The sequence below is a fragment of the Photinus pyralis genome, unplaced genomic scaffold (genome assembly GCF_008802855.1).
Source record: "Photinus pyralis isolate 1611_PpyrPB1 unplaced genomic scaffold, Ppyr1.3 Ppyr1.4_LG10, whole genome shotgun sequence".
In the NCBI taxonomy this organism is placed as follows: Eukaryota; Metazoa; Arthropoda; class Insecta; order Coleoptera; family Lampyridae; genus Photinus; species Photinus pyralis.
In genome coordinates, this window is record NW_022170250.1 from 14,867,462 (window position 1) to 14,894,650 (window position 27,189).

General features: G+C 42.2%; 2 protein-coding genes across 5 annotated transcripts; both read right to left on the reverse strand.

The window, feature by feature from the left end:
* Window positions 1–1,025: 1,025 nt before the first annotated feature.
* Window positions 1,026–24,699, reverse strand: LOC116162567 (voltage-dependent calcium channel subunit alpha-2/delta-3). Of its 4 annotated transcripts, XM_031476212.1 has the most exons (26): window positions 24,521–24,699; window positions 24,371–24,452; window positions 24,209–24,313; window positions 24,019–24,153; window positions 21,691–21,837; window positions 21,492–21,642; window positions 21,310–21,441; window positions 21,003–21,262; window positions 20,823–20,952; window positions 16,713–16,895; window positions 16,231–16,508; window positions 16,099–16,182; window positions 15,973–16,029; window positions 15,655–15,735; window positions 12,128–12,202; window positions 11,897–12,073; window positions 11,643–11,851; window positions 11,481–11,590; window positions 11,338–11,431; window positions 11,210–11,242; window positions 6,023–6,139; window positions 5,718–5,970; window positions 5,419–5,667; window positions 4,071–4,366; window positions 1,266–1,464; window positions 1,026–1,214 (listed from the first exon to the last, which is right to left on the reverse strand). In XM_031476212.1, the coding sequence occupies exons 1-26, from the start codon at window positions 24,625–24,627 to the stop codon at window positions 1,116–1,118; spliced, it is 3,843 nt and encodes a 1,280-aa protein (XP_031332072.1). In that variant the 5' UTR covers window positions 24,628–24,699; the 3' UTR covers window positions 1,026–1,115. The 4 variants fall into 4 exon arrangements, with proteins under 4 accessions (XP_031332072.1, XP_031332074.1, XP_031332073.1 ...); XM_031476214.1 differs by lacking the exon at window positions 15,973–16,029 and having other exon boundaries at window positions 1,027–1,214; XM_031476213.1 differs by lacking the exon at window positions 11,210–11,242 and having other exon boundaries at window positions 1,027–1,214.
* On the reverse strand, window positions 4,376–5,401 carry LOC116162577. Its single transcript, XM_031476231.1, has 3 exons — window positions 5,169–5,401; window positions 4,549–4,735; window positions 4,376–4,497 (listed from the first exon to the last, which is right to left on the reverse strand). The coding sequence occupies exons 1-3, from the start codon at window positions 5,351–5,353 to the stop codon at window positions 4,417–4,419; spliced, it is 453 nt and encodes a 150-aa protein (XP_031332091.1). The 5' UTR covers window positions 5,354–5,401; the 3' UTR covers window positions 4,376–4,416.
* Window positions 24,700–27,189: the final 2,490 nt, after the last annotated feature.

Here is a 27,189-nt window from a genome sequence, read left to right on the forward strand (position 1 = left end):
GATGCCCCAACCTTAGCAACGTCCTGTGAATACCACATGTGTTTACCATTTCAAACACCCGCAGTTCAGTTTTTTTCTAGAAATGCGTGAAATGCAGGGAATGGGCGATTTTCGGATGGTTTTTAGGGGTGTTAGCAGATCAAATTACAGCGTGGCTTGGGTTGGTCAATAAATACGATTTAACATGTGCGTTCCGGGTTTTTGTACGTACATGTTATTGCTTGGTATTAAAATGGGGGCAGAAAATGTATTTAAAGATACAATTTATTACATTGTCGAAAACGATACAATAACGTTACCTACTCAGTTTCCGTGTCTCCATTACCATTTTTACATAGTTGCCAAGTAACATCTTTTTTTCTTTCTTTGTTTTTGTACTAAATTGATTGATCATGTTTTTCGTTTGTATTTATTATGTCACTTGTAAGTCGTTTTTATTAATTTGTTTAACTGCATTGGGCTCGATTACATGATCTCTATTGTATAATTTGAGACGTTTCACTTTGTATTTTTTTTCTTTCCTGGCTTTTCAGTTTTGGGTTGTTCTGCGGAACCAAACTTCGTTCGTAATAATTTTCTTATTTTTTCTTACGCACAAAACGCTTAGTTAATCATTCCTTAGTTACACGCAGCTGAAGGGAGCATAATTTACAATGAAGCGAATAATTACAATTTAAACTAAGTACATTACCTTTTGTTACACGGCACAAAATTTACACTGGGACTTTGAATTTGAACATTAATGCTAAATACCAGTGTACACGCTGAAGGAAAATGCCAAAGTGACGCTACATTTTACAATGAACCTCAAACTGCAAAATCAGCAAAACTCAATCAAGACAATTTGTCGTTAAAAAGTTGCTAAAACAAAAGTTTAAAGCCATTGAAAAATGGCCGCGTGGTTTTTCGAAGTTAACGTATTTTCAGCATGTAGGCTGTGTCTCCATTTACGCCAACGGTACTCGTACCTTGAATTTGGAAATCGTACACCTCAACCCGGAGAATTGCATAAAACTGAATTAAAACGAAACGAATTAAACTGTATTTGAAGATTAGAAGATTACATAAACTTTATTATACATATCACAGACGGAAATCTAAATTATAACTAACTCCTACGAAATTCTTCCCGCTAGGTAGGCAATCGCCAACAGAACCATAACGATGGGCGTGCGGAGTGAACTTCCGGTACCGCACAGTTCGATTTCGCGCTCCTGAAACATTTTGAAGTCGAAAAACTTGAAACTGCGTCAAGTGGGTCTCACGTGAATGCTTCTGTTGATGCAGCTCATGTAGTGCCGGCGGGGGTACGCGTCGTGCACTACACGATAACAGGTCAGGCTGATGTTGTAATCGATCTCGTTCAGTTCGGGCGAGGGAATCGACCGATCCTCCGGGTAGCACACGTTGTTGATAACCAAAAGGATCATGTTACTTCCGATCACGGGTTGTACGATGAACGGTCTGAAATCAAAACATTTATGTTAGGAGGGCGCTGACGTGAGATCAAGGTTTTAATGTCGCCCTTAGTCACTGGAACTCACTAGTAAAGTTCGCGTGCAAGATTGTCAGTGATCCCTATGAGTCAATGGCTACCGGATGCATCGTAACCGATGAATTTAGCCCCTTTAGACGCGCAACGAAGTACAACATGAACTTCGACAAGCCCATTCTCCTAGTTTTTAGGGCCACCGAATCTAATTTCGCGTGTTTAAGAACTACCACTATTGTTCGTATTTATCGTAATAGTTTCTAAACCGTAAATAGCTATCGTTTTTGAATGAGAGTCACCAAAAGCTTTAATTCGTATGACTCAAAAAGAGCACCTAACGCCCATATTACATTTTCGATAGCACTAACAATTATTGAGATAATGGACTACGGTAAATTACAGGTGGGCGACTTAACTTCGCTTGCGGCTCAACGTGAAATTTTCATACAAATCAAACACTCGTGTGCTAAATTACAGGTCACCGACTTAACTGCGCCGACCACTTCGCGCTAATCCTCTCTCGCAGTTCGACGCGAATAACATAAAATTCACCCTGCGATAAATTGCAAGTGGTTGACTTAACTTCGCTTTTGAGTGAAACTAATTTTTTAAATCTTAATGAGCACGATCGAAGCAAATTTTGGACTTTGAACGGCGAGCAACCTTTGAACTTTAAACGGCGAGCAACCTTTGATCACACCAACCATTGGACTTTGAATGACGACTAACCTTTAGACTCGAGACAGCGAACCAACTTTGGAATTTGAAAGTGTTTTCCCGAGAAATTTTGGTGCAGTCGATTTTTGGTAAAAAAGGAAGGTTATACACTGCCTTTTTTTGAAGCCCTAAAAAAAATTGTCTCACATCGACCCGGAAAAAAATTTTCTTATAGAATGTGACCTGTAGAATCTATAATTTCAAACAGTTCCAAGATTGGGCTACTAGTTCAAAAGTTATAGCCCTTTGAATTTTCTTTCGAAATTGGTTTCTAGTCTATAACTTTTAATTGAGAAGTCTGATCGAAAAAGTACGAATTGTTTTGGATTCTACGCACCAAAATTAATAGAAAAAAGTGTTTTCCCGAGAAATTTTGGTGCAGTCGATTTTTGGTAAAAAAGGAAGGTTATACACTGCCTTTTTTTGAGGCCCGAAAAAAAAATTGTTTCAGATCGACCCGGAAAAAAAATGTTCTTATAGAATGTGGCCTGTAGAATCCATAATTTCAAACAGTTCCAAGATTGGGCTGCTAGTTCAAAAGTTACAGCCCTTTGAATTTTCTTTTGAAATTGGTTTCTAGTAGGGAATGCAATCCCGCAGCAAAATCTCAATCCCGGTATTCGCGGGATTGTTAGATGTTAATCCCGCGAGGTCCCGGTATTTGTGGGATTTCGCAAAACTAAATAAATTGGCAAAAAAGCAATTCTGTGCGGTTAACTTCTGTATTAAAATAAATCGCTAATTATCACAATATTTAACAAAAAAGTACCTTCGGCCTAACTTAGAACTCAAAAAAACCTTACCTGTAAAGCACAAAAAGTCTTCTAAAGTGCCTCAAAAATCATAGTACATTTTTAACGAAAAAAGTTTAACAATTATTTAAAAAATAATTCGCCGTTATCAGTTTCATTAACAAAGTAAACAGAGTCGTCTCCTTGGTCGACAAATTCCTCAGTCCCGCAAATCCCGCGGGATCCAGTTCCATTTATGTGCGGGATTAATCTCGCAAAAATGCCGCAAACCCGGTATTGCATTCCCTAAATATGATACTATAAAATGTGGTCTTGAACGGCGACCAATCTTTTGACTTTGAACGGCGAGCAAACTTTGGACTTTGAACGGCGATCAACCTTTGGACTTTAAACGGCGAGCAAACTTTGAACTTTGAAAGGCGACTAAAGTTTGAACTTTAAACGAACTTAATTTCGATGATCATTATATCGTGAACCTTTAGTCTTTAGACATTTAGTTTTTAAAGTCACCTTCAAATGACACTGACACTAGAAAATCGCCTTAGGGGATTTTACATAGAGTTGAGTTAGGATCGGCCTTATATGACTCACAAGAAAAGGGGCCATTGCCTCGAAAATGAAACCACAAAAAATTGGGAACATTGACTTTTGAGGATCTTAAAAATTGAATAAAACACATCAAGAAATAAGGTTATTGAACTGATAACCTTGAAAATTAAATATGGCACCACAAAACTGGGATCATTGACCTCTACTTATCTTAAAAATGAAATATGACACTATAAAATGGGGTCTTGAACGGCGACCAGCCTTTTGAGTTTGAGCGGTGAGCAAACCTTGGACTTTGAATGTCGACCAACCTTTGAACTTCGAACGGCGATCAACCTTTGAACTTTGAACGGTGAGCAACCTTTGAACTTCCTCGACAGGAGGCGAGCTATATAACTTAGGCGGCACCCGATATGTGATTGGGTATCACCTTGATCTACTTTCCAAGTTCACCGCTAGGTGACACGCGACTTTCAACTTTACCTACGTTCCAAGGTCACGTTTATTTTTTATTTTCGTGCTCAATTGAAAGCTGCCTTAAAGTATATTATATCACTTACCTATCGCATCCGATCGTCATGGTTCTATCGAAAGCCTCCGCGGTGGTATTTTTCAAGCCGAGCGTGTACAACGAAACATCCTGATCGCAAGGTTCCGGACTGGTCTTTCTGATGAGCACTCGCGGATCGAACTCCTTCTCGTTCGCGCTCAGCGGCGGCTCGTCCAGGATGGTCTGGTCCTCGTCCTCGTGCTCGGGCTCGTTCGTCGGCAGCAATTCGGTGCACCAAACCGATCTCGTGAGGTACACGAGCGTCGTGATCGCCCATCGCAATAGCTCCGAAACATTTAATAACGACTAAAACAGGCAAGCTTATAATACGAAGGGAATCGAAGTGCGCGATCGTATCAGAGGTAAAGTGTTGCTGTGAGTAGTGTAAGAATGTGTACGCGCATTTTTGTAGCTCCACACTTATCAATTTCCGTCTCCTAAAACGTGCGTTTTGCGATTAGATTTAATGGCGCGCCGCGAAGGCTCACGTTAAAGAAATCCTCGTTGAAACACTCCCTGCGCTGATTAATCGTGAAACGATCGTTGCCGAGGACGCAACGCAAGTCGGTTTTGTACTCGAGCTGTCTAATTTGAAATTTGTGCGTTTTATTGTAGGGGAGGCAATCAACATTGATTATCAGTAAAAGAAGATTCGTGTATCGGATCTGTTGGGATCTACGAAGAGAGACTTCGAGGTATATACAGGGTGTAGGAGAAAGCTGGTTGTCGTGATGGCATACTAGATCACTGGTTTCCGTTAAAAGTTCGAGTGGCGACAGTCTGACGGGCGATAATACAATCTTAATAGAGTTTACGTGCCTAAAACAGTCCCGTCAGGATTACGCAAAATGATATCATGCGTGTCCATGGGAAGCACCGTGGATATTTGATGAATGCGCACGTGATTCGTGGTGCTAAGCGAATCCGTTTCGTGCATGATTAAAGATGGCCGCGTAAATTAATTAGTGCCATTTTGGGCGTGGTACAAGTATTAGAAACTGTCGGTTTTGAGCCGTCGTAGAGCGCATTGCGGGTTTCGAAACCACGATGACGTCTTTAAATCGAGTATGCCATCACGCCCAGGCAACTTTCCCCTAAAGAGACCTACCGGACACAGTCATCATTTCCCCGCTGTGTTCCGGTCATCGTGTAGGTCCACATTTCGTAATGACAAGGATAAGCGATCATTTGTTGCAAACGCAAGTGTGCAAATTCGTTTTCGTAACCCGTAGTTCCTATCACGGTATAAAACAAAAAGGCTAAAAGTGTTTTGGCCCAAACCCAAACGTCCATTAAGTGTGTAAGCCACTGAAAGTGTCGGTGTAGAGTTGTGCGGTTTCAGTTCCGAGTGCACTTACTGTGAGCGAACGGGACGCGTGGCTGCCTGTGTCGGTGCTCCGAAAGCAAGTCGCCTGGTAGTCGAACATGCGGGTCGCCTTGTAGACGCCCTCGTCGATTAGATACGACATGATGTCGCTGCGCAAATCCCCCAGGAAGCGCCCAGTATCACCTGGTTCGTCACTGACGATCACGTACCCGTTATCGTCCAAAACCAGACAGTACAGCTCTTGTGAGCTGCACGTGCGCTTGCACTGTATATTGCCGCACTAAAAGAATCAAAGATGGCCGACTGCTGAGAATTGAAACGCCCACTTACTGTCGACGTAATCTTGGTAAACAACGAGCGAAGTGCGCTGTGATAAAACTGAAACCCGACCACGGCGGCGGGGGCCTTTCGTGTACCGTCGTCCTTAAAGATCGCGTGACTCGCCGTCACGAGCGTGTTATTCTCGTCGCCGACGTCGAACGGAACCGAGTACACGAAACTCCTCGGTTCGACGTAGTGCTGCTCGACGGCGCGTCTATACCACACCTCGTCGATCGCCTTATTGTGCAACTGATGAAAGTGCCTGAAACCTCCGGGCTCGTTTACTCTGAAACCGCCGGTCGACCGAAACTTACGGCTCGTCTCTCGCCTCCTTGTCGCCGATATTCTGTGGAAAGTCCTGCCAGCGCGTCAGCCCGCTGTAAGTCGACAGGAAGGCGACCGTGATTCCGAAACGCTTAATAAACTCGTGCCTGAAAAACACCCGCTATAAACGTAAGGTCGATGGCGAGAAATGCGAGGTAGAGGTGATGAAATTTATGGCACGCGCACGAAGAGTACAACTAAAATCATATCGCCGGTAACAATACGTTTTTGAACTACACGGTGTATGGTGACAAATCAATTGCGCAAAATCGACTTACTGTTGAGACACACTGTACATTTTTTTTCAAACACTCTGTATAATAATCTTGATTTATTACATTACATTTCGTTTTGTTTCGGCTCATCTCGGCTCGCTTCGTCTTCATCGCTTCGTTTCGTATTCCTCAGAACCAAGACAATTCTCAAGATCAAATACTCCACAACCAAAATTTAATACTCAAAAATTAGAGTTAAAAGCTCAGGACTCAACATTTCGCATCCAAGAAGGCTCAACATTTACTATTCAAACTAAATATTCAAGACTGATTGAAAATTCAATTCTCAAAGCCCAACATTCACTATTCAAAAGCCTCAAAAATTGCGACTCAAAACTGGACTCCATGATTAAAGGCTCAAAATTCGAGAGTATGGACCGAAGATTCAAGATTCAAGGCCCAACGTGCAAGAATTAAACCTCAAAATTAAAGACTCTAGGCCCATGACACAGTGCTCAACGTTCAAGGTCTACTTGGTTCAAGGTTAAAGATTAATACTCAAAATTTCAGAACTCAAAACCCAAATAACGAGATTCAATACTCGATACTCAAGATAAAACGTTCAAAGCTCAAGATTCAAGACAGGAGACTTAAGGTTCAACATTCAAGGGTCAAGATCTAAAGCCCGAGACTTAACAACGAGGACTCAATCCTTAAGAATCAAAGCTCGAGGATTCGGGCCCATAAATCTAGACGGAAACCTCAGTGTTGAAAAGCCAATTCAAAATGAAAGAATGCGAGATCCCAAGATCCTAAGGTAAAAGATTGAGACTCAAAGAGCTGAAAATCTATAAATCTATAAAGACTAAGGACCCAATATTCACGATTCGAGGCTCAATATTTAGTTCCAAAAAATTAAATCTCAAAGCTCAAGAGCCAAGCTTTAAACCACGTGACGCAAGAGTCAGTGCTCAAGGTTCAAGGCAAGATGTCAGGGTTCTAGCTAGAGTTAACACGCAAGATTCAATACTGAAGGTACAGCATTTAAAGTTTGCTACTCAAGGCTCAATAACGAAGACTCAATACAGATTTCAAAAAGTTTCAACAATTGATCTCAGTTTTTGCATACGCATGCCTTTAGTGATGCATAGTTACCATTTTGAAAATGGGGAAAGGGGGGGGGGGTTAACGCACGTTTTACCCTTCATGGTATTATAATGAAAGGTCTAAATGAAAATGAGTTGGTTTGTACTATAACTATATCTTTCCAGGGCGACTCTTTTTCGAGATCAGCGACTGACGGGCCCTGATGGGGGGGGGGGGGGTGTTAGAAATTAGTTTTATCCTTCATGGTATTCTAAATAAAAGGTTTCAACGAAAGGAACCGTTTTCTACTAACTACTGCCCTTCTTTCTGTCCTCTTATCAAAAGACGGGGCTGGAAGAGGGGGAGGGTAGTGAAACAAGTTTTAACCTTCATGGTACTCTAATGAAAGGTCCAACGAAAGGAATTTCTTTCTAGCATCCATAGTCCTCCTCCTCGACCCCATTGTGGTCTGATATATTCCTTTATATCTCCAGAACGTATTGTCGGAAGAGGGTAGGTACTCACAAAAGGCGATTGGGACGTCAGAATAAATATAGCCTTTGGTGATCTCGAAAAGGGGTTGTCGGAAAAAAATCTCTAGGTGATTCAAAAAATTCGAAAAATTAAAAAAAAATTTAAAAAAGGTTTTTTTTAGTGTTATCTTTTTGAACAGTTCCGTTTGTTGAGACATTTAATTGGAAAACCATAAAAGTTTATAAAATAATGTCTCCCCCTCTCACCTTCCCCCGGCCGGCGACGGACTGATCTCTGAAAAGAGGCGAGCAGGAAAGTTATAGTTTGTATAAACTTCATTTCGGGGAGACCTTTCACTATCATTATCATTAAGGGGAGAACGTGTGTTTACCCCCCCCCTTCACCATTTTCAAAAATTTTTCTTGGCACCACTAATGAGCACGCATATGCAAATCTTGAAACCAGTTGGTTGTCGCATGTAAAGGTTATGCACGTTTCACGTTAAAAAACAGCATCCTAGGAGATAATTCATGCGGGCGACCCCCCCCCCCCTTGAGATGACCGCCTGGCACACCTTCAGAGTATAGGCTACATATTGGAAAAAATTCCAGGACTCTAGAACCATTCCTCTGAAAGTAATTCAAAACCGCAAAAGTGGATCCGGGCGGAGGGACAGACGGATGGACGGGCAAAACGCAAAAAATAGCACATTTTAATTCTTAAAAAATGCGCTAAAAACATGGAGATTGTCCTTAACTTTTTAGGGGAGGACAGTTTACAACCGAGACGCCTGGGACCTCCCCCCCCCCGGGCAGTACTCCCCTCACCGGAAAAGACCCTCTTTCGAAACTTAACTATCATGATAGTTTGCTGGGGGGGGTATTTTTGAAATTTGGCGAACAGTTTACTACCGTGCAGTCGGGGAGGGGGGGGGGCTAAAACACCCTCAGGAAAAGAGAGATTCAATGACCCTTGGCGAAACCTAACCATAATGATAGTTTACAGGAAAAGGTAATCGATTACTCCTGTGCGTGGGAGGGGGGGGGGGATTCCATACTCCCCAGACCCCAAGGTATTACACTCAACCCCACAAGTTCAGCTGTTATAACTTTCGTGTATATGGAATATCAAAAACGTATTTATTGTCCTTATCATTTGGGGAACAGTTCAGTACCGGTGGTTGTAGAGGGGGGGGGGGGAGATGAAATACTCTCAGGAAAGGAGAGCTTTGGTGATCCTCTTTCGAAATGTAACTGTCATCTGTCATGATAGTTTTCCGTAAACGGTAATCGATTCCTCCTGTGCTGGGGGATATTCCATACCTATCCCCCAGATCTCCCAGCGTTACGTTCTCCCCCAAAACATTGAGCCCCACAACTTTCGTGTATGGAATATCAAAAATATCCCAGTTGTTCTTAACATTGTGGGGAATAGTTTACTATCGTGGAATCGGGGGAGGGGGAAGCGTAAAATACCCCACAGCGAAAGAGAGGTTTGATGAGGGGAGGGGCGTAAAACATCCCTCAGGAAAAGAGACGAACCGTAAACATAACCGTAATGATAGATTTCAGAAAAAGGTAATCCAGTCCTCCTGTGTGCTGAGGGGGTTTTCCAAACCCCCTGATCTCATTTTGGGAGACAGTTCGCAACCGGGGGGTCTGGAGGGTGTAGAATACCCTCGCCCCAGAACAATAACCCCCCTCCCGCGAAAGGGGATTTGATGGTACTCTTTTGAAACTTAACTGCCGTGATAGTTCTCAGGAAAAGGTAACCGGTTCCTCCTGTACTGGGTGGTATTCCTATCAAAAACATGCAGATTGTCCTTAACGTTTTGGCGGAAAGTGCAGTATCGGGAGGTGGTGGGGGGGGGGGGGGATCCCCCCCAGGGAAAGAGACATTTGATTACCGAAATGATCGAAACTGAACTGTCATGGTAGTTCTCAGGATAAAGTAATCGAAGACTCCTGTGATGGGGGGCCGATCCCTCGGTGTTATATTCTCCCCCAAAACGTTCAGCCCTACAACTTTCGTGTATGGAATATGGCAAAAATATGCCAATTATTTTTAACATTTTGGGGAACAGTTTACTACCGCGGAGTCGGTGGGTTGGGGGGGGGGGGTATGACACCGCCCAGGAGAAGAGAAATTTGATTGTCCTTTTCGAAACTTAACCGTAATGATAGTTTTTAGGAAAAAGTAATCGATGTCTCCTGTGCTGTGGGGTTTTCTATACCCCCCCCCCCCCGTCCCAAGACGTTCCGCCAGGACAATACCTCCTAGGCAAAGAGTTGATGACCCTCTTTCGAAACGTAACTGTCATGATAGTTTTCAGGGAAAAAATTCCTCCTGTACTGGGGGGGGGGGGGGGAGTATTCTACACCCGCAGACCTCCCGGTGTTACATTCTACGCCAAAACGACAAAACGTTCAGATCTTTGTGTGTATGTATGGAATATCAAAAATACAACCGTAATGATCATTCAGAAGAAAGTTATCGACTGCCCCTGTGTGCTGGGGAGGGGGGGATACCAAAAGCATGCCGATTGTTTGATTTGATGACCCTCTGTCGAAACAACTATCATGATGATTATCAGGAAAAGGTAAGTTACTCGATGTGTCGATCGAAAATGGAACACCCTGTACATTAATTGCTTATAATTCACTTTTTGGGTCACGTTCTATATCGAAGTTAAAAACGTAATATTTTGATCAGAAGGAATTTGTTTTTTTGAAACCTGGTCCATAGTGGGCCACCCTGTATATTACCAGTACGCCCACAAAAAAGACGGCTGACTGTGCATTTGAAATCTAATTATAATGTATTGCTAAATTAATGGTGGCCGATGCCGGAAGAGAACCATGCTATTTTCATGTTTTTTAAGGTAACGTAATTTCTCTCGTCGCTCTATTCATTTCTATTCCCGACTGTGTCTCACGTCTCAACACACAAAAACAACCGCCACTCTTTGTACATACAACCCCGTCCGGGCCGACTGTTACCGAGGTTTGAAAGTGACGCATCATTTGACATGAAAATTAGATGTTGTAGTTTTTGCCAACTGTAAGCAAAGGGTAAGTCAAAATTGCAGTGTCGGGTGCCATGATGTAAAAAATAAAAATTTTGAGCGTCTCTCACAACTGCACTTAAACCTGCACAAGAAAGTCAAGGATAAATAGCGTGTTTGGCAATCAAATTAGTTGGCACCATTCTGGAAGGTGAGCGGTGCCATAAAGTTCATCATTTACAGATCACAGATTACGATTCACATGGGCACCTTCCTACTTACACCTCCCCAGTGTGTGCTTTTGTACAACAAACATTAGTAAACAGCATTGCCGAGCTTTCAAATGGCAAACTGGCATCGCTGCATCACCGCACGTCTTTATGTGTAATATACTATACCTTGGTATTAGTGCCATCAACATTGCTATTGGCCTTTCGTGATAAAATAAAATGTTAATTAGTGCATTTTGACATAAGTTCGAGTGCAAGAACCGAAAGTGTACGAAAAGTCGCGGAGACGTACTCACCCGTTCTCGTCCTTGTTGCTCGTCGTAATGTTCTGATTAAACCACTCGGTCATCTTCGCGTCGGCGACGAGCGATTTAATTAGCTTACTGTCGCCTGAAAGCCGAACGATATCAGACGCGTTCGGGCGCGCGCCCACACTTACACTCCCTCGACCATTTCCAGCGTGGCAAGTCGATTTTGACTAAGAAGTGCAGCAACTCCTCCTCGGGCGTTTCGAAGTTGTGCTTGTCGTCCGAGTACTTGCAGTACAACCTGAAGTATACACGGGGTGAGATTTTGTGGCGGACCCCCGCGAAGTACTCACCAATCCGGATGGATGGTCCAATTCCCGGTGAAAAACTGCGTGACGGGCCCCTTGATCATATTATTCGATCGCATTCGATGAATGTCGTCGTCCAGCGCGTATTGGATGCGATTGAAGCCGTAGCGATCGGGCAAGGCGAGTACGACACTGAACGGCGTGTTATTGATACCCATGTAGTGATAGTGGCGGTTGCTGAGTATTATCCGTCTCTGAAAGATGACGTAGAGGGCGCGCCCGGCGCAACTGCGACTTACCAGGTCGTCGAGATGAGTTTTCACTTTGAGCATGACGTGACCGCGGGATTGCATTACGACGTTCCTTCGCAACTCGATTATCGACTCGTTGAAGTCGCGCGGCTCCGAATCGTCGTCCATCACTTCCACTTCAAGCAAGTCGACTCGATTGTAAGCCGGTTTGAGTATACCCTGAAACTGACGTCGACGATATGCGATGATTTCGTAAATAAGCGAAATGGGGACACTTACCACGGGTCGCAAATCCGGGTGAATCAAAATGTAACCGTTATTCGTGACGATGAAGGCATAACCGTTCACTCCGATCTGGAAAATGAAAATTTAATTGCACAAGCTGAAAGTCTCACGACATCGAGAATGTTTTTGGTGACCGTCTGGCGGACGATAACGAGAGATTAATAGCTCTTACGTGACTAAACGGTTCATAATCACGCCACAGAGCAGTGTGCGAACAGCTAAGTCAGCAATTTTAAATTCTGGTGGGTTCTATTCTAACTAATGGCCTTTATACGCACGTAGTTGCTTGAAGCGACGAAGTTGATGTTTTAGACAAATAAAGATGGCCGCTATAACCTATAAGCGCCATTTTGTAGGTGTTTCTTGGGAATTAAGAAAGTAGGGATTAAGACAAGTCGGTGCTCGCCGCAAGTAAATACAGGTGTTTAGTTTATCAAAGCGCACAGTAATTTGATACAAGAGGGGGGTCGTCCTTTTCAGTATACTTGATTGCCGAATCGTTTTGCTTTGTTTGGCAGTTCGCTAAGCATTAAAATCGGTCTGTGATTAAGCTTCCATGCAAAATAAGCCAGTGCGAAGGTAGCCGAAAGCGAGTTCGGAACAATCCTAGACAGAGAAGAGGTATGGTGGAGTAAGACATACCTCTACTCTCCCTTTGTTTGTACCAAACTCCCCCCAGAAAAGTGCCCATTTGCGAAACAGTTTTCAGAAAAAGGTAATCGATGTCTCCAGTGGTGGGGGGTTTTAAACCCCCCCCCCCTCGGCAAAGAGAAATGGCCCTCTTATCTGTCATGATACTTTTCAGGGAAAGTTAATCGATTAATCCTCTGTGCTAGGGGGGGAGTATTCTAATACCCCCCCCCCCAAACTCTGTCTTATATTTTTCGCCAGACGGACAATACGTTCAGATCATCACATAATATAAAAATAAAAATTTTTTTCGTCCTCCACAACTGCAACTACAAGGCGAATTCGGCACAAACCTAGGCAGGGAAAAGATATGGTGGGGTAAGTCATACCTCTACTCTCCCTTAGTTTGCACCGAACTCCTCATCGGCTCGCTCGGCATTAAAATAGGCCTATCATTAAACTTCCCCCCAAACGAAACCAGTGCCGAGCGAGCCGAGGGCGAGTTCGGCACAAACCCAGGCAGAGGAAAGGTATGGTGGGGTTTGTACCGAACTCCCCTTCGCCTCGCTCGGCATTAAAATAGGTCTATCATTAAACTTTCCAGCAAACGAAACCAGTGCCGAGCTAACCTAGGGCGAGTTCGGCGTAAACCTAGGCAGAAAAAAAATGTGGTGGGGTAAGTCATACCTCTACTCTCCCTTAGTTCGCACCGAACTCCCCATCGACTCGCTTGGCATTAAAATAGGCTTGTCATTAAACTTCACCGCAATCAAAACCAGTGCCGAACGAGCCGAGAGCGAGTTCGGCGCAAACCTAGGCAGAGGAAAGATATGGTGGGGGTTGTACCGAACTCCCCTTCGCCTCGGTCGGCAATAAAATAGGCCTGTCATTAAACTTCCCCGCAAACGAAACCAGTGCCGAGCGAGCCTAGGACGAGTTCGGCGCAAACCTAGGCAGAAAAAAGATGTGGTGGGGTAAGTCATACCTCTACTCTCCCTTAGTTTGCACCGAACTCCCCATCGGCTCGCTCGGCATTAAAATAGGCCTGTCATTAAACTTCACCGCAATCAAAACCAGTGCCGAGCGAGCCGAGAGCGAGTTCAGCGCAAACCTAGGCAGAGGAAAGGTATGGTGGGGTTTGTACCTAACTCCCCTTCGCCTCGGTCGGCATTAAAATAGGTCTATCATTAAACTTCCCCACAAACGAAACCAGTGCTAAGCGAGCCAAGGGCGAGTTCGGCGCAAACCTAGGCAGAGGAAAGGTATGGTGGTGTTGGTACCAAATTCCCCTTCGCCTCGGTCGGCATTAAAATAGGCCTGTCATTAAACTTCCCCGCAAACGAAACCAGTGCCGAGCGAGCCGAGGGCGAGTTCGGCGCAAACCTAGGCAGAGGAAAGGTATGGTGGGGTTTGTACCTAACTCCCCTTCGCCTCGGTCGGCATTAAAATAGGTCTACCATTAAACTTCCCCACAAACGAAACCAGTGCTAAGCGAGCCAAGGGCGAGTTCGGCGCAAACCTAGGCAGAGGAAAGGTATGGTGGTGTTGGTACCAAATTCCCCTTCGCCTCGGTCGGCATTAAAATAGGCCTGTCATTAAACTTCCCCGCAAACGAAACCAGTGCCGAGCGAGCCGAGGGCGAGTTCGGCGCAAACCTATGCAGAGGAAAGGTATGGTGGTGTTGGTACCAAATTCCCCTTCGCCTCGGTCGGAATTAAAATAGGTCTATCATTAAACTTCCCCGCAAACGAAACTAGTGCCGAGCGAGCCGCGGGCGAGTTCGGCGCAAACCTAGGCAGAAAAAAAATATAGTGGGGTAAGTCATACCTCTACTCTCCCTTAGTTTGTGCCGAACTCGCCTTCGGTTCGCTCGGCATTAAAATAGGCCTATCATTAAACTTCTCCGCAAATGAACCCAGTGCCGAGCGAGCCGAAGCGAGTTCGGCACAAACCTTGGCAGAGAAAAGGTATGGTGGGGTAAGTCATACCTCTATTCTGCCTTAGTTTGTGCCGAACTCGCTCTCGGCTCGCTCGGCACTCACGACAAGTGATGTTAAGTAGGATCGCCACCAAAAACAGGCGGGCTTTGGTGAAAAACCGATCCATAGTAGATGCTACAAACAACCGTTCCCTATTTCGATGTAAATAGTGGTCGATGGTAAATCGGAGGCCGATTGAAAAAATGCGATCTATGGAAGATGCGACAAGCAAATCGTCTCTATGCCGATAAAGATGGCCGATACTAAAAAGGCGGGCAGTACAAAAAATGTGATCTATGGAAGCTATGAAACATGTCGTCATCAATTTCGATGTGAAAGGGGGCTGATTTTAAACTGGCGGGTTTAGAAAGGGTTGCGGGTGTTGCAAAATCTGAAACATGCGACAATCAGCCCTTCCCAATTTCGATGTAAAAGGCGGTCGACACGAAAAAATTCGTAAATCACATGAAATAGGATCAATTATTTCCTTTTGTATTTTTCTTTAATTTTATCATTTCATTGCGAACCTGTCCTTCGATGCAACCCTTGACGAGTGCAACAAAAATTCCATAAATCGGAAAGTTCCATTGTCCACAGCGCTTTGTTCTTTTCGGTTGCGATTTGTTTTGAGTGCTTGCGTTTGTTAGAATTTTATTTGGAAAAAATCAACATCCTGATCGGAAAGGCGCCACCACTCCGTACTTGAAATCAGCATCGGCGAAATTCAAGGACGATAAAAGCACCCATTCATATAGCTTTATTGCTTAATATGTTTTATTTGAATTATCAGTGAAAGAAACTGAATTGCGTCTTATTTTAATTATTTAGATTTTGCTTATTTGTTAAAATAAAATGAATTATCTGGCCAGTAGGAATATTTTTCGAGTTTATTTTTTTGTAGTGATAACTCACCCTATACGGCATCATCAGTCGTTGTATGTACTCAATCGGAACGTCAGTTCCGGCCACTCCCAACAAGTTGGCGACGCGCGTCTGCAAATGACACAAAGTTAGCTATTCCCGGACACCGTTCGTCGAATCGTCTATGAACTAGCCGTCTAGATTCTATACGTAAGACTATTGCTAACTTCCTAACGAAAAGTATCTAACGCTATTCTATCTTTCTAGACAAGTAAAACTCCCACGTAGGTAAACACAGGTGCTAATATCCTAGCTACTGAAAATTAAAATGTCTGGCATAATGTTTTACGGGACGCTTCCTAAGGTTACCTCGCGGGTCACGGTAATCCACGTCGCCTCGTTGATTTGAATTTGTTCAGTGATATTCTGTAGACATAATTTTATTTTTTCAAAAGAATCTAAAAGTGAGTACGCGAGAGGGAGTTGTGCACTTACGGCGTTCGGTCGCTTGTCGTAGACGGGCAGCGAGACCGAGGTCATCAGGCGGTACACCTGCAGGTCGCCGTACTCTTCGGGCTTCTGAAAGGGGCGCGCGTTAGTGGAGGACCGATTCGCTGCGAGACTTACGTGCTTCTGTCTGTGGACGTACTTGCGGTCCTGCTCGTCGGGGATGAACATCGTCTTGTTGCGGCGGTAGAGGATGAAGCGCTCGCGTTGTTTGTTGCGCTCGCGCGTCACCCACAGCCAGTTCGTGAGCTTCGGATCGGCGACGTCGGCGTAAACCGGGCTCCAGGTCGGATGCGGCTTCACAGACGGATTGAGGACCATCGGCCGTGCCATCACCGGTATGTACTGCAAGACTTGCTCCCGCACCTCGGCGTACGTGCTGAGATGTACGTAGTAACCTAAGGGGCGTGCTTGATGAACTCTTCCAAAAGGAGAGAAAAGTGCGACGTCACAGATACTGTTAGTACCTACTGCTGGTTTCCAAAAAAACAAAAAGTAATCGAGCGATGACGTCATCAATGATTTAAAATAAGTTTTGGAAGCATCAGCCCAGGAGTACCAACATAAATTTGACGTCGCAACAAAAGTAACCAATCGCCTACCTTGATTCGCGCAGGCCATCCACTTGACCTCGCGGACGTCGCTCACCTCTCGACCGATTAGGTACGTGAAAACGCGTACCGGCATGAATGGCAAGTTCTGCCAGTTGTACTCTTTAAAGATCTCCTTGTAGTTGTACTGCACGCCGTCTGTGACCAACATAATGGCTTGATTACACTGAGCGCCTGCAACAGAAAATACCTACAACGTTTTCACTTTCGGAGATTCAGAAATGTTGAACTTTTCATACTTTTCGATTTTTTAAATTTTCAAAAACGACATTTTTCTAAAAGTTTCTGGAACGTGTCTCACATTACAGGTAGTTTTGATCATAGATTAAAAAACTAAGGCAACGAATCCTTAAATACGAGTAGAAGGAACAAACATGCAGAAATGTTGGAATTATTTAAAAACCGGTCACAGTGTTAATCAATGTACGGAGACGAGGCGAAAATTTTGTTATACTTGTGGGCAAAATAATGTAACAAAGTACTTGTGTAGACATTTTTCGGGAAACTAAAAAATGGGCACCCGAAAGTCGTTCTCAATGAGTAAGAAACTGGAGAGGATTTTATATGCCATTGAAACTGTAATTTAACAATACAAAAATGGGTGACAATTACCGTGGATGACCTTAAAATGTAATTTGACACCCCAAAAAATGAAATCTTTACAGCTTGCCCTTTGGGCTTTACCACGACCTACTTTCACCGTGAAAGGGCTCAAAGCTCGGATAACATTTTAATGTAATTTGACACCCCAAAAATGGGGTCGACGACCTTGGATAACAAAAAAGGGTCAATGACTTCGGGCGACCTTGAAAATTGATAAGGTCAATGAGTAACTGCAGTCATATGCCATTGAAACTGTAATTTGACAATACAAAAATGTGGAACAGTTCCCGTGAATGACCTTGAATATGTAATTTGACACCCCAAAAAATGAAATGCAATCACTAAAGCTTGCTCTTTAGCTTTACCGCGACCTATTTTCACGGCGAAAGGGCTCAAAACTCGGATAACATTTAAATGTGATTTGACACCTCCAAAATGGGATCAACGACCTCGAATCACAAAAAGGGGCCAATGATCTTGGGTGACCTTGAACACTTAAAGGGTCAATGAGGAAATGCAGTCATTGACATTATATGCCATTGAAACTGTAATTTGACAATACAAAAATGGGAAACAATTACCGTGGGTAACCTTGAAAATGTAATTTGACACCCCAAAAATGGGGTCAACGACCTCGGATCACAAAAAGGGGTCAATGGCCTCGAGCAACCTTGAAAATGTATAGGGTCAATGAGGAAATGCAGTCATTGACTTTATATGCCATTGAAACTGTAATTTGACAATACAAAAATGTGGGACAGTTACCGTGAATGACCTTGAAAATGTAATTTGACCCCCAAAAATGAGATGCAATCACTACAGCTTGCCCTTGGGGCTTTACCGCGACCCACTTGCACCGTGAAAGGGCTCAAAGCTCGGATAACATTTAAATGTATCTCGGATCACAAAAAGGGGTCAATGGCTTCGGGTCACCTTGAAAATTGATAGGGTCAATGAGGAAATGCAGCCATTGACTTTATATGCCATTGAAACTGTAATTTGACAACACAACAATGGGGGACAATTACCATGAATGACCTTGAAAATGTAATTTGACACCCCAAAAAATGAAATGCAACCACTACAGCATGCCCTTTGGGCTTTACCGCGACCTACTTTCACCGTGAAAGAGCTCACACCTCGGTTAACATTTAAATGTAATTTGACACCCCAAAAATCGGTTCAATGATCTCGGATCACAAAAAGAGGCCAATGACCTCGAACGACCTTGAAATTTATAGACTTAATGAGGAAATGCAGTCATTGACTTTATATGCCATTGAAATTGTAATTTGACCATAAAAAAATGGGGTCAGTGACCTTGGATGACGTTGAAAATGTCATTTGACCCTACAATTGGAGTCATTGACCTGGGATGACCTTGTAAATGTAATTTGACACCGCTCAAAATTAAATACAATCACAACAGTTTGCCCTTTGAGCTTTATCGCGACCTATTTTAACCGTGAAAGGGCTAACACTTCGGATATAATGTAAATGTAATTTGACACCTCAAAAATGGGGTCAATGACCTCGGATCACAAAAACAGGCCAATGACCTAGGGCGACCTTGAAAATTTATAGGCTCAATGAGGAAATGCAGTCATTGACGTTATATACCATTGAGATTGTAATTTGACAACACAAAAATGGAGGCCACTGACCTTGGATGACATTGAAAATGTCATTTGATACTACAATTAGTCATTGACCTGAAATGACCTTGAAAATGTAATTTGACACCCCAAAAAAATTAAATACAATCACAACAGATTGCCCTTTGAGCTTTACCGCGACCTATTTTCACCGTGAAAGGGCTCACACCTCGGATACCATTTAAATGTAACTTGACACCCCAAAAATAGGGATCAATGACCTCGGATCACAAAAAGGAGTCAATGACCTCGGGTGACCTTGAAAATGTATAGGCACAATGAGGAAATGCAGTCGTTGACTTTATGCCAGTGAAATTGTAATTTGACAACACAAAAATGGGGGCCCTTGCCCTTGAATGACATTGAAAATGAATTCTGACAACACAATTCAGGTCATTAACCTTAGATGACATTGAAAATGTCATTTGATACTACAATTAGAGTCATTGACCTGGGATGACCCTGTACATGTAATTTGACACCCCAAAAAATGAAATACAATCACTACAGCTTGCCCTTTGAGCTTTACCGCGACCTACTTTCCACGGCCACCGCTCACGTGCCACGCGACTTTCACCTTGACCTAATTTCCAAGGTCACCGCCGCCTTGCCTTACTTTCCAAAGTCACCTGGGGGTGAGCGACGTTGAACCGAGTTAGGTTCGTATATCTACTAGGGGGTTCTTGAATAGGTGGATAGATGGTGCAGTGGCCATGGTCTCATTAAATAAATTCAAAATAATCAGGAATATCCAAAAAACGTAATAAAACTAACACAAAATTTCAAAGTAAAAAATTATATAAACAACAATTAAAAAAATGTTAAACTTTCGCCAAATGTACATAATTCAAATTTAGAAAAAAAACAAAATTTTTAAAAATTCAAAACATTAAGAATTCAAAAAATTAAAACATAAAATGAACATTTTTCTGAATTTTCCGAATTGATAAAGTTTCTGAATCTTTATCAATATTTTTTAATGAATTCTCAATCTTCTACCTCTGCAGGGGCACCTCTAAAAAGCATTATGCGGGCCACTCTGTAATTGGGCACCAAAGCCTGTTGAGCGCCCAGAACAAGACACAATAAATAAATAAATACAAACAAACAGACAAGCAGACGGACATACGGACAAACAGACACAAACAGACAGAGAAACAAACACACAAACAAAACAAACAAAGAAACAAAACAAACAAAACAAACGAAACAAAACGAAACAAAACGAAACAAAACGAAACAAAACGAAACAAAACGAAACAAAACGAAACAAAACGAAACAAAACGAAACAAAACGAAACAAAACGAAACTAAACGAAACGAAACGAAACGAAACGAAACGAAACGAAACGAAACGAAACGAAACGAAACGAAACGAAACGAAACGAAACGAAACGAAACGAATCGAAACGAAACGAAACGAAACGAAACGAAACGAAACGAAACAAACGAAACAAACGAAACAAACAAACAAACAAACAAAACAAACAAACAAACAAACAAACAAACAAACAAACAAACAAACAAACAAACAAACAAAACAAAACAAACAAACAAACAAAACAAACAAATAAATAAATAAATGAAATGTTGTGTGAGTTTGCATTCCGTTAATATTCCAAAGTGTTTTTCTAATTTTACTGAGTGTACTGTCGGGAAAAACCACCTGTAGTCTGTAGCTTTTTGAATTTACGTACGTACGTGCAAATGATGTCCATCCATAGTAGGTTCACGCTCTAGTTCGTACGCAACCTTCCACGGCGGTCTATGTATGGTAAATGTATGTGCGTCGTACGTTTCTAGTACGTACATTAGATGTCCATAAAATGAACATGCAACTTACCAAGCTTATTTTCGCGATAGTTCTGCAGCAACCTAAACGCCGTCGTCAGCGCCAACGAAAAGTTGGCGATCTGCTCAGTTCGAAAATTGGCCATCTCCTCCTTCAAGGCGCGAACGTTGGCCAAATTCGCCTAGAATGGCGATCTTCGATTACGAATCAGCGACGAACGTAAGTACCTACCTGAACGAGAATGTCGTTGAAGCAGTCGATCAACGTGTCGGTGGTGTTGCTGAACGTAAAAATATTAACGAAATCGTTATTTCCCAAAGTGTCCAGGATGTTGTTGACGACGTGCCGAGCTACCTCGCGTCTCATTCCGGTCATCGAACCGGAACGATCGACCAGGATGATTATGTCCTTTGGCGACGAGGCCGCCTCGATGTACCAGGAACGAGTGCGGCAGTCGAACAGGTCGACTGGCTCTTGCGACCAGATCATTGCTGAAACATCTCCTGATAATTGTACGCCTTATATCGTCTGGACATACCAGGAAATTGTCGCATAAATCCCGTGGAGCTGCCGAAATACTGCCACGACAGCGTCGGATCTTCCTTGTAGTTGTTTTTGAAAGTGTTATCGAGTTCTTCGGACCACTTGATGCCCTTAATCACCTCTTTTGCTACAAGCAGGCGATGAGCAAAAAAAGCGCTGAGCGTTCGAGGCACTTACATCGCTCGTACACGTTGCTGGGCACGTGCACCGCGCTGTGGTTCGTGTTAACGGGAATATTGTAGAATTGGGGATTCGGGAAGAGGGGCAGCCGACGCTTGTCGTCCGGCGGCGTCTGGCTCGCCTGGGCATCCTGCTCGCTCTCAACGGTCTACAGGAGATAGGGCACTGAACGAGTGGGAGAAGGTAAAAGACTCACCTCGATGTCGGTCACCTTCGGGACGTCGTCGACAGCGTCCGGTAAATCTTGGTCTTGCTGGTAGCCGTAGCCCGTTTCGGTTTGGACCAAATTTTGGTAAGGCTCCAAGTCTTGGTGCAACTTTTGAGCCTGTTCGCTTTCGTTCAACTGCAAACAAGTGAAAAGTGTAATCGTAATAGTAGATTATTTTATGTGGAGGAGAAGTATTACTTCATGGCGCGCCTGTGTTAACCGCAGAACGGAGTGAGTAATTAGGGTCGCAGAATTTTATTTCGCGCGTACAAAACGTCCACTATTGTTCGTATTTACCGTAATAGTATCTAATTCGCAAGGCATTCTTTCAAATTGAAAGTCATTAAAACTTTAATTCGCTTGTTTAACTGTTCACGTACTTAACTTCACTACCGTTTTAGCAAAAAATTTCTCCACTCTCGATTATTAGGGTGTCACACAATCCAACCTTACCTCTTTTACAAGTAGCTAACTTAATCCGGTTTCACTTCTAAGCGCGAATTCTCTTTTTGCAAGTAAAACGCACCTCACGGTAATTTACCGGTGGTTGACTTTACTTCGCCTACGGCTCAATACGAATTCTTCTCTCGGAACAGCCAACTTTACTTTTTTAAATCACAACCGTCCCTTGACGCGAATCTTTTCCAGCAATCAACCCCCTCCTTCTACGCCTGAAGTCGCGATCCATTAGCTCAAAAAGTAACTTGCAACGTGCTTGAACATTTTTGCTTAACTTATTTTAACAGTCGTTTTTTACTCTAATTTATATTCCATATTTTGATGGCACGATTTCTATGGTAGATTTGTTATTACTTTAGTTCTTTGTTTCGCCACCAGAGGTCGTGCAGATGGTTTACGTGATACATCTAATTCTTTCCCTTCTTTAATTTGGTATTTTGGTGGTGGTGATGTGATGTCGCTGCTCCATTGACTACGCTTAGTGAACTTTGAAAATTGCATAAAATAAATGCATAATTGTGTATGCATGTGCGTTCAGAAAAAAGTAGAAAATTCGCAAGAAATCTTAAATTATCCAACAAAATTTAGAAAATTCAAAAATTGTATAAAATAATTGTGTATGAATGTGCATTCAGAAAAATTCTAGAAAATTCGCAAAATATTCAAAATTATTCAAAAAAATTTAGAAAATTCGAAAATTGTATAAAATAATAATTGTGCGTTCAGAAAAAATTCGCGCGATTTTTTTAATTAAAAAGGATTCAGAAAAATGTTTATTACAAAGATTTCTTTATGATTGTTAAATAATCTGCCAGTTTCATAATAAGTATACGGGGTCAGATAGAAACGTTATCAAGCCTTACATTATTTTTTAAAATAGAACATCCAGTAAATGTTAATCTACTCCTTACTCTATTTCAATTAGTCTTTGAATTTCCCTTACTCTTGGTACTTTTATGGCTTCTGGAAATGACCACAATGGAATCACTGTATACTTGTGAGTATTACGAAAGCTTTCGGAGATTAGCGCTTCCATATTTTTGATTTTACTTACACTACTTGTGTCGCTACGAAAAATTTGTTCATTTTAGTTTATTTACATTTTTAATCATTGCTGTTATATAGAAATTTAGTTATTTGTGCGCCTTGAAGTAGTTTTCTTGAAGTTAGCGTCACATTCATGTTTTTATATGCCGTTTTGTACGGACAATTCGTTGTCAATCAAAATATTGCTTTTGCTAGTGTAGTGTCATACGATTTACCATAGTGTCAGACGTTAGACATTGTCTTGTATTTATGTGCCGCGCTAATCACTATCTCTATTGTTTCTTTGTTTGTGTTGTTTTCTGTTGCCGATATGGCAGAAAAGCGCCCTTCTGAGCTCAAAAGGATGTTACAACCCAAGTTATTATCGACGATGTTTAATTACATATTGGTTATCGATGCAATCGAATTGTAATTATTTCGAATCTAGATATTACAGTGTCCTATGCGTTATAATTTGAGATCATTTACTAAAGATATTTATAAATTAGTCATAGATTTTTGAAATCATTTTTATCTTACACAAAATGAACACTGTAGACGTAAAATAAAAATAACTAAAATGTAAACACGCGAAAATCAAACAAATATTTGAGATTCAAATTCGAATACCGTAAGTACACGTTACAGGTTTCTAAAATACACCTAAATATATCGCATCGTCTGGTAAATTCAAATTTCCAACATAAAACATCTGTGGAAACATTATTGTTAGGAGGTATATTCAAAATACCACCCAATTCGAATTGTGTAAATTGTGATTTAAAGCTCCGATTGTAAACATCTCAATGTCAATAAATAGTGAAAACATACCTCGGCCTCCTCGTGCTCTTCGAATGTTTCATTGGGGGCGGAGTTAATTAAATTTTTGGCATTGTAAAATTCAAAGCTCGGCTCGACATCGTCGCCCTGCATCACCGCCTTATTCTCGGCGACCTCCATTATTCTCTGCAACGACAATAATTGCACTCCATTGCCACTACCCACACGAAATGTGACTTACTCGCACAGCGGTCACCTTCTCGTCCATCATCTTCTTGATTTTCTCAGCCATATCCTTGAGGAGCGAATCGCCGTCTTCCGGCACGACGGTCGTACGTTTATAGCTCTAAAATGGCAATAAGGCGTGACGTAAAAATAGCTAAATTTCGCCCCCGAAACTTACGTCGATGACCATATTGCGCCTGGTGACCAGCTCGCCGAAGTGCCAAAGCTCGCCCCCCAATTTCTCGGCCCAATTCCGCACGCTGCACCGGTAAAACAAAATTAATTACCTACATCCGTTGGGGCGCTCGATCGAATTAGCGAAACTTACATGGTCGCGAGTTCGGGTTGCTGTTTTACGTCGCGATTTGCCTCCTGCCCGTAACAGGCGAATATCAGCAGGACGAGCGCGAGTAAACAGTTTGCGAACGTCCGCATTGTAACATTACAAATTGTAATCGATTCGAACAGGAATGACCGGCATTTGACCCATATCTTGGAGTGTATCGTAAAGTTTAATCAATACCTATAAAAGGTGCGCGCGCACGATTTATTCGCTTCGAAATCTCCCGCCGGAACAAGGCGCGCGAATATTGGCTGTGGCTCACGTACATATTACTTTATGAAATAACGTTGTGTTATTGGCGATTTAGATTAACACTAGAGGGGCTGGTGTAATTTACAAATGGCGTGTATAGGTGATAGCGATTGGGTTATTCTTGCAGATTTTTAAGTGTAATTGTAATTTGAAAGGAACTGAATGTATCCTGCTGTTTTTGAGACGATTTAACCGCAACAGTAAACGACCGTTGGCCTACTTGTAACTTGGCTAACTTCACACTACAGTAACACAAAAATAAAATCAACCCGGCAACGTTTAAAAATGGCCACCGCCATGAAATACTCTATACAGAGTTACATGGCCTCGATGATCAAATCCAACTACAACAAGCGAAATTATTGAAACAAAAATTCGTCCATGCAGCGTACTCGAAAATGCGAAATCCTAATTTGCTTAATTTTCCCGAATTGAAAAATAATAAATGAAAACATGAGCAAACGCAGAATTACAAGCTACAAGAAACCTATTTACAACGTTGCTCAAAATTAAATAGGGCAGAAAATAATTCGATATACCTAAAGTAATTAGTATTGAAATCCTTATGGTGCGTAAACCGTTTATACACCCTGTATATGAGTGCATATTCCATATTCACAACAGCATTTTACAGTTTACGGTCTACAGTTTACGATCCACAGTTTACGGTCCACAGTTTACGGTCCACAGTTTACGGTCTACAGTTTACGGTCTACAGTTTACGGTCTACAGTTTACGGTCTACAGTCTACAGTTTACAGTCCACAGTTACAGTCCACAGTTTACAGCCTACAGTTTACAGTCCACAGTTTACAGTCCACAGTTCGCATTCCACAGTCTACAGTTTACAGTCTACAGTTTACAGTCCACAGTTTACAGTCCACAGTTTACAGTCCACAGTTTACAGTCCACAGTTTACAGTCCACAGTTTACAGTCCACAGTTTGCATTCCACAGTTTGCATTCTACAGTGTCCAGTCCACAGTTTACAGTCCCCAGTTTACAGTCCACAGTTTACAGTCCACAGTTTACGGTCTACAGTCTACAGTTTACAGTCTACAGTCTACAGATTACAGTCTACAGTTTACAGTCTACAGTTTACAGTCTACAGTTTACAGTCTACAGTTTACAGTCTACAGTTTACAGTCTACAGTTTACAGTCTACAGTTTACAGTTACAGTCTACAGTTTACAGTCTACAGTTTACAGTCTACAGTTTACAGTCTACAGTTTACAGTCCACAGTTTACAGTACAGTTTACAGTCTACAGTTTACAGTCTACAGTTTACAGTCTACAGTTTACAGTCTACAGTTTACAGTCTACAGTTTACAGTCTACAGTTTACAGTCTACAGTTTACAGTTACAGTCTACAGTTACAGTCTACAGTCTACAGTTTACAGTCTACAGTTTACAGTCTACAGTTTACAGTCTACAGTTTACAGTCTACAGTTTACAGTCTACAGTTTACAGTCTACAGTTTACAGTCTACAGTTTACAGTCTACAATTTACAGTCTACAGTACAGTCTACAGTCTACAGTCTACAGTTTACAGTCTACAGTTTACAGTCTACAGTTTACAGTCTACAGTTTACAGTCTACAGTTTACAGTCTACAGTTTACAGTCTACAGTTTACAGTCTACAGTTTACAGTCTACAGTTTACAGTTTACAGTCTACAGTTTACAGTCTACAGTTTACAGTCTACAGTTTACAGTCTACAGTTTACAGTCTACAGTTTACAGTCTACAGTTTACAGTCTACAGTTTACAGTCTACAGTTTACAGTTTACAGTCTACAGTTTACAGTCTACAGTTTACAGTCTACAGTTTACAGTTCACAGTTTACAGTCCACGGTTTACAGTCCACGGTCTACAGTCCACGGTCTACAGTTTACGGTATATAGTCTACAGTTTACAGTCTACAGTTTATAGTCTACAGTCTGCAGTTGCGGAAGAAACGAAACTATTTTCTTTTGATAAAGTAAAAGTTAATTGAGGCACAGAGGCGTATTAAATGTAAATACTTTTCAGAAAAGTTAACGCGGTGCTCATCTCGAGAAAGTTAGGAGACCTTGGATTTCACGTGGACCGGCATACATTTTTGTGTGAACAATACCAAAAACGGGGTCCCTAAATGAAATTTGGAAATATCATATACAGCATCGATGGGATTCGATAGATATTTTCACCGGCTGAGCAAAAGGTTGACACGAAACTAATATTCAGTCCAGTGGTTGGAACAGGTACCGAAAAAAACGGAACCGGAACCGATTGCATTTATAAGTCCTTTACTTGGAACCGAAACCGTTATTTGAAATGACAACCGGAACCGATATCGGTATTTTTCGATTCTCTCTCTGTTGTAGGTAGAGTAAACACGTTGCGCTTTGTGAGAGGGAAATGTGT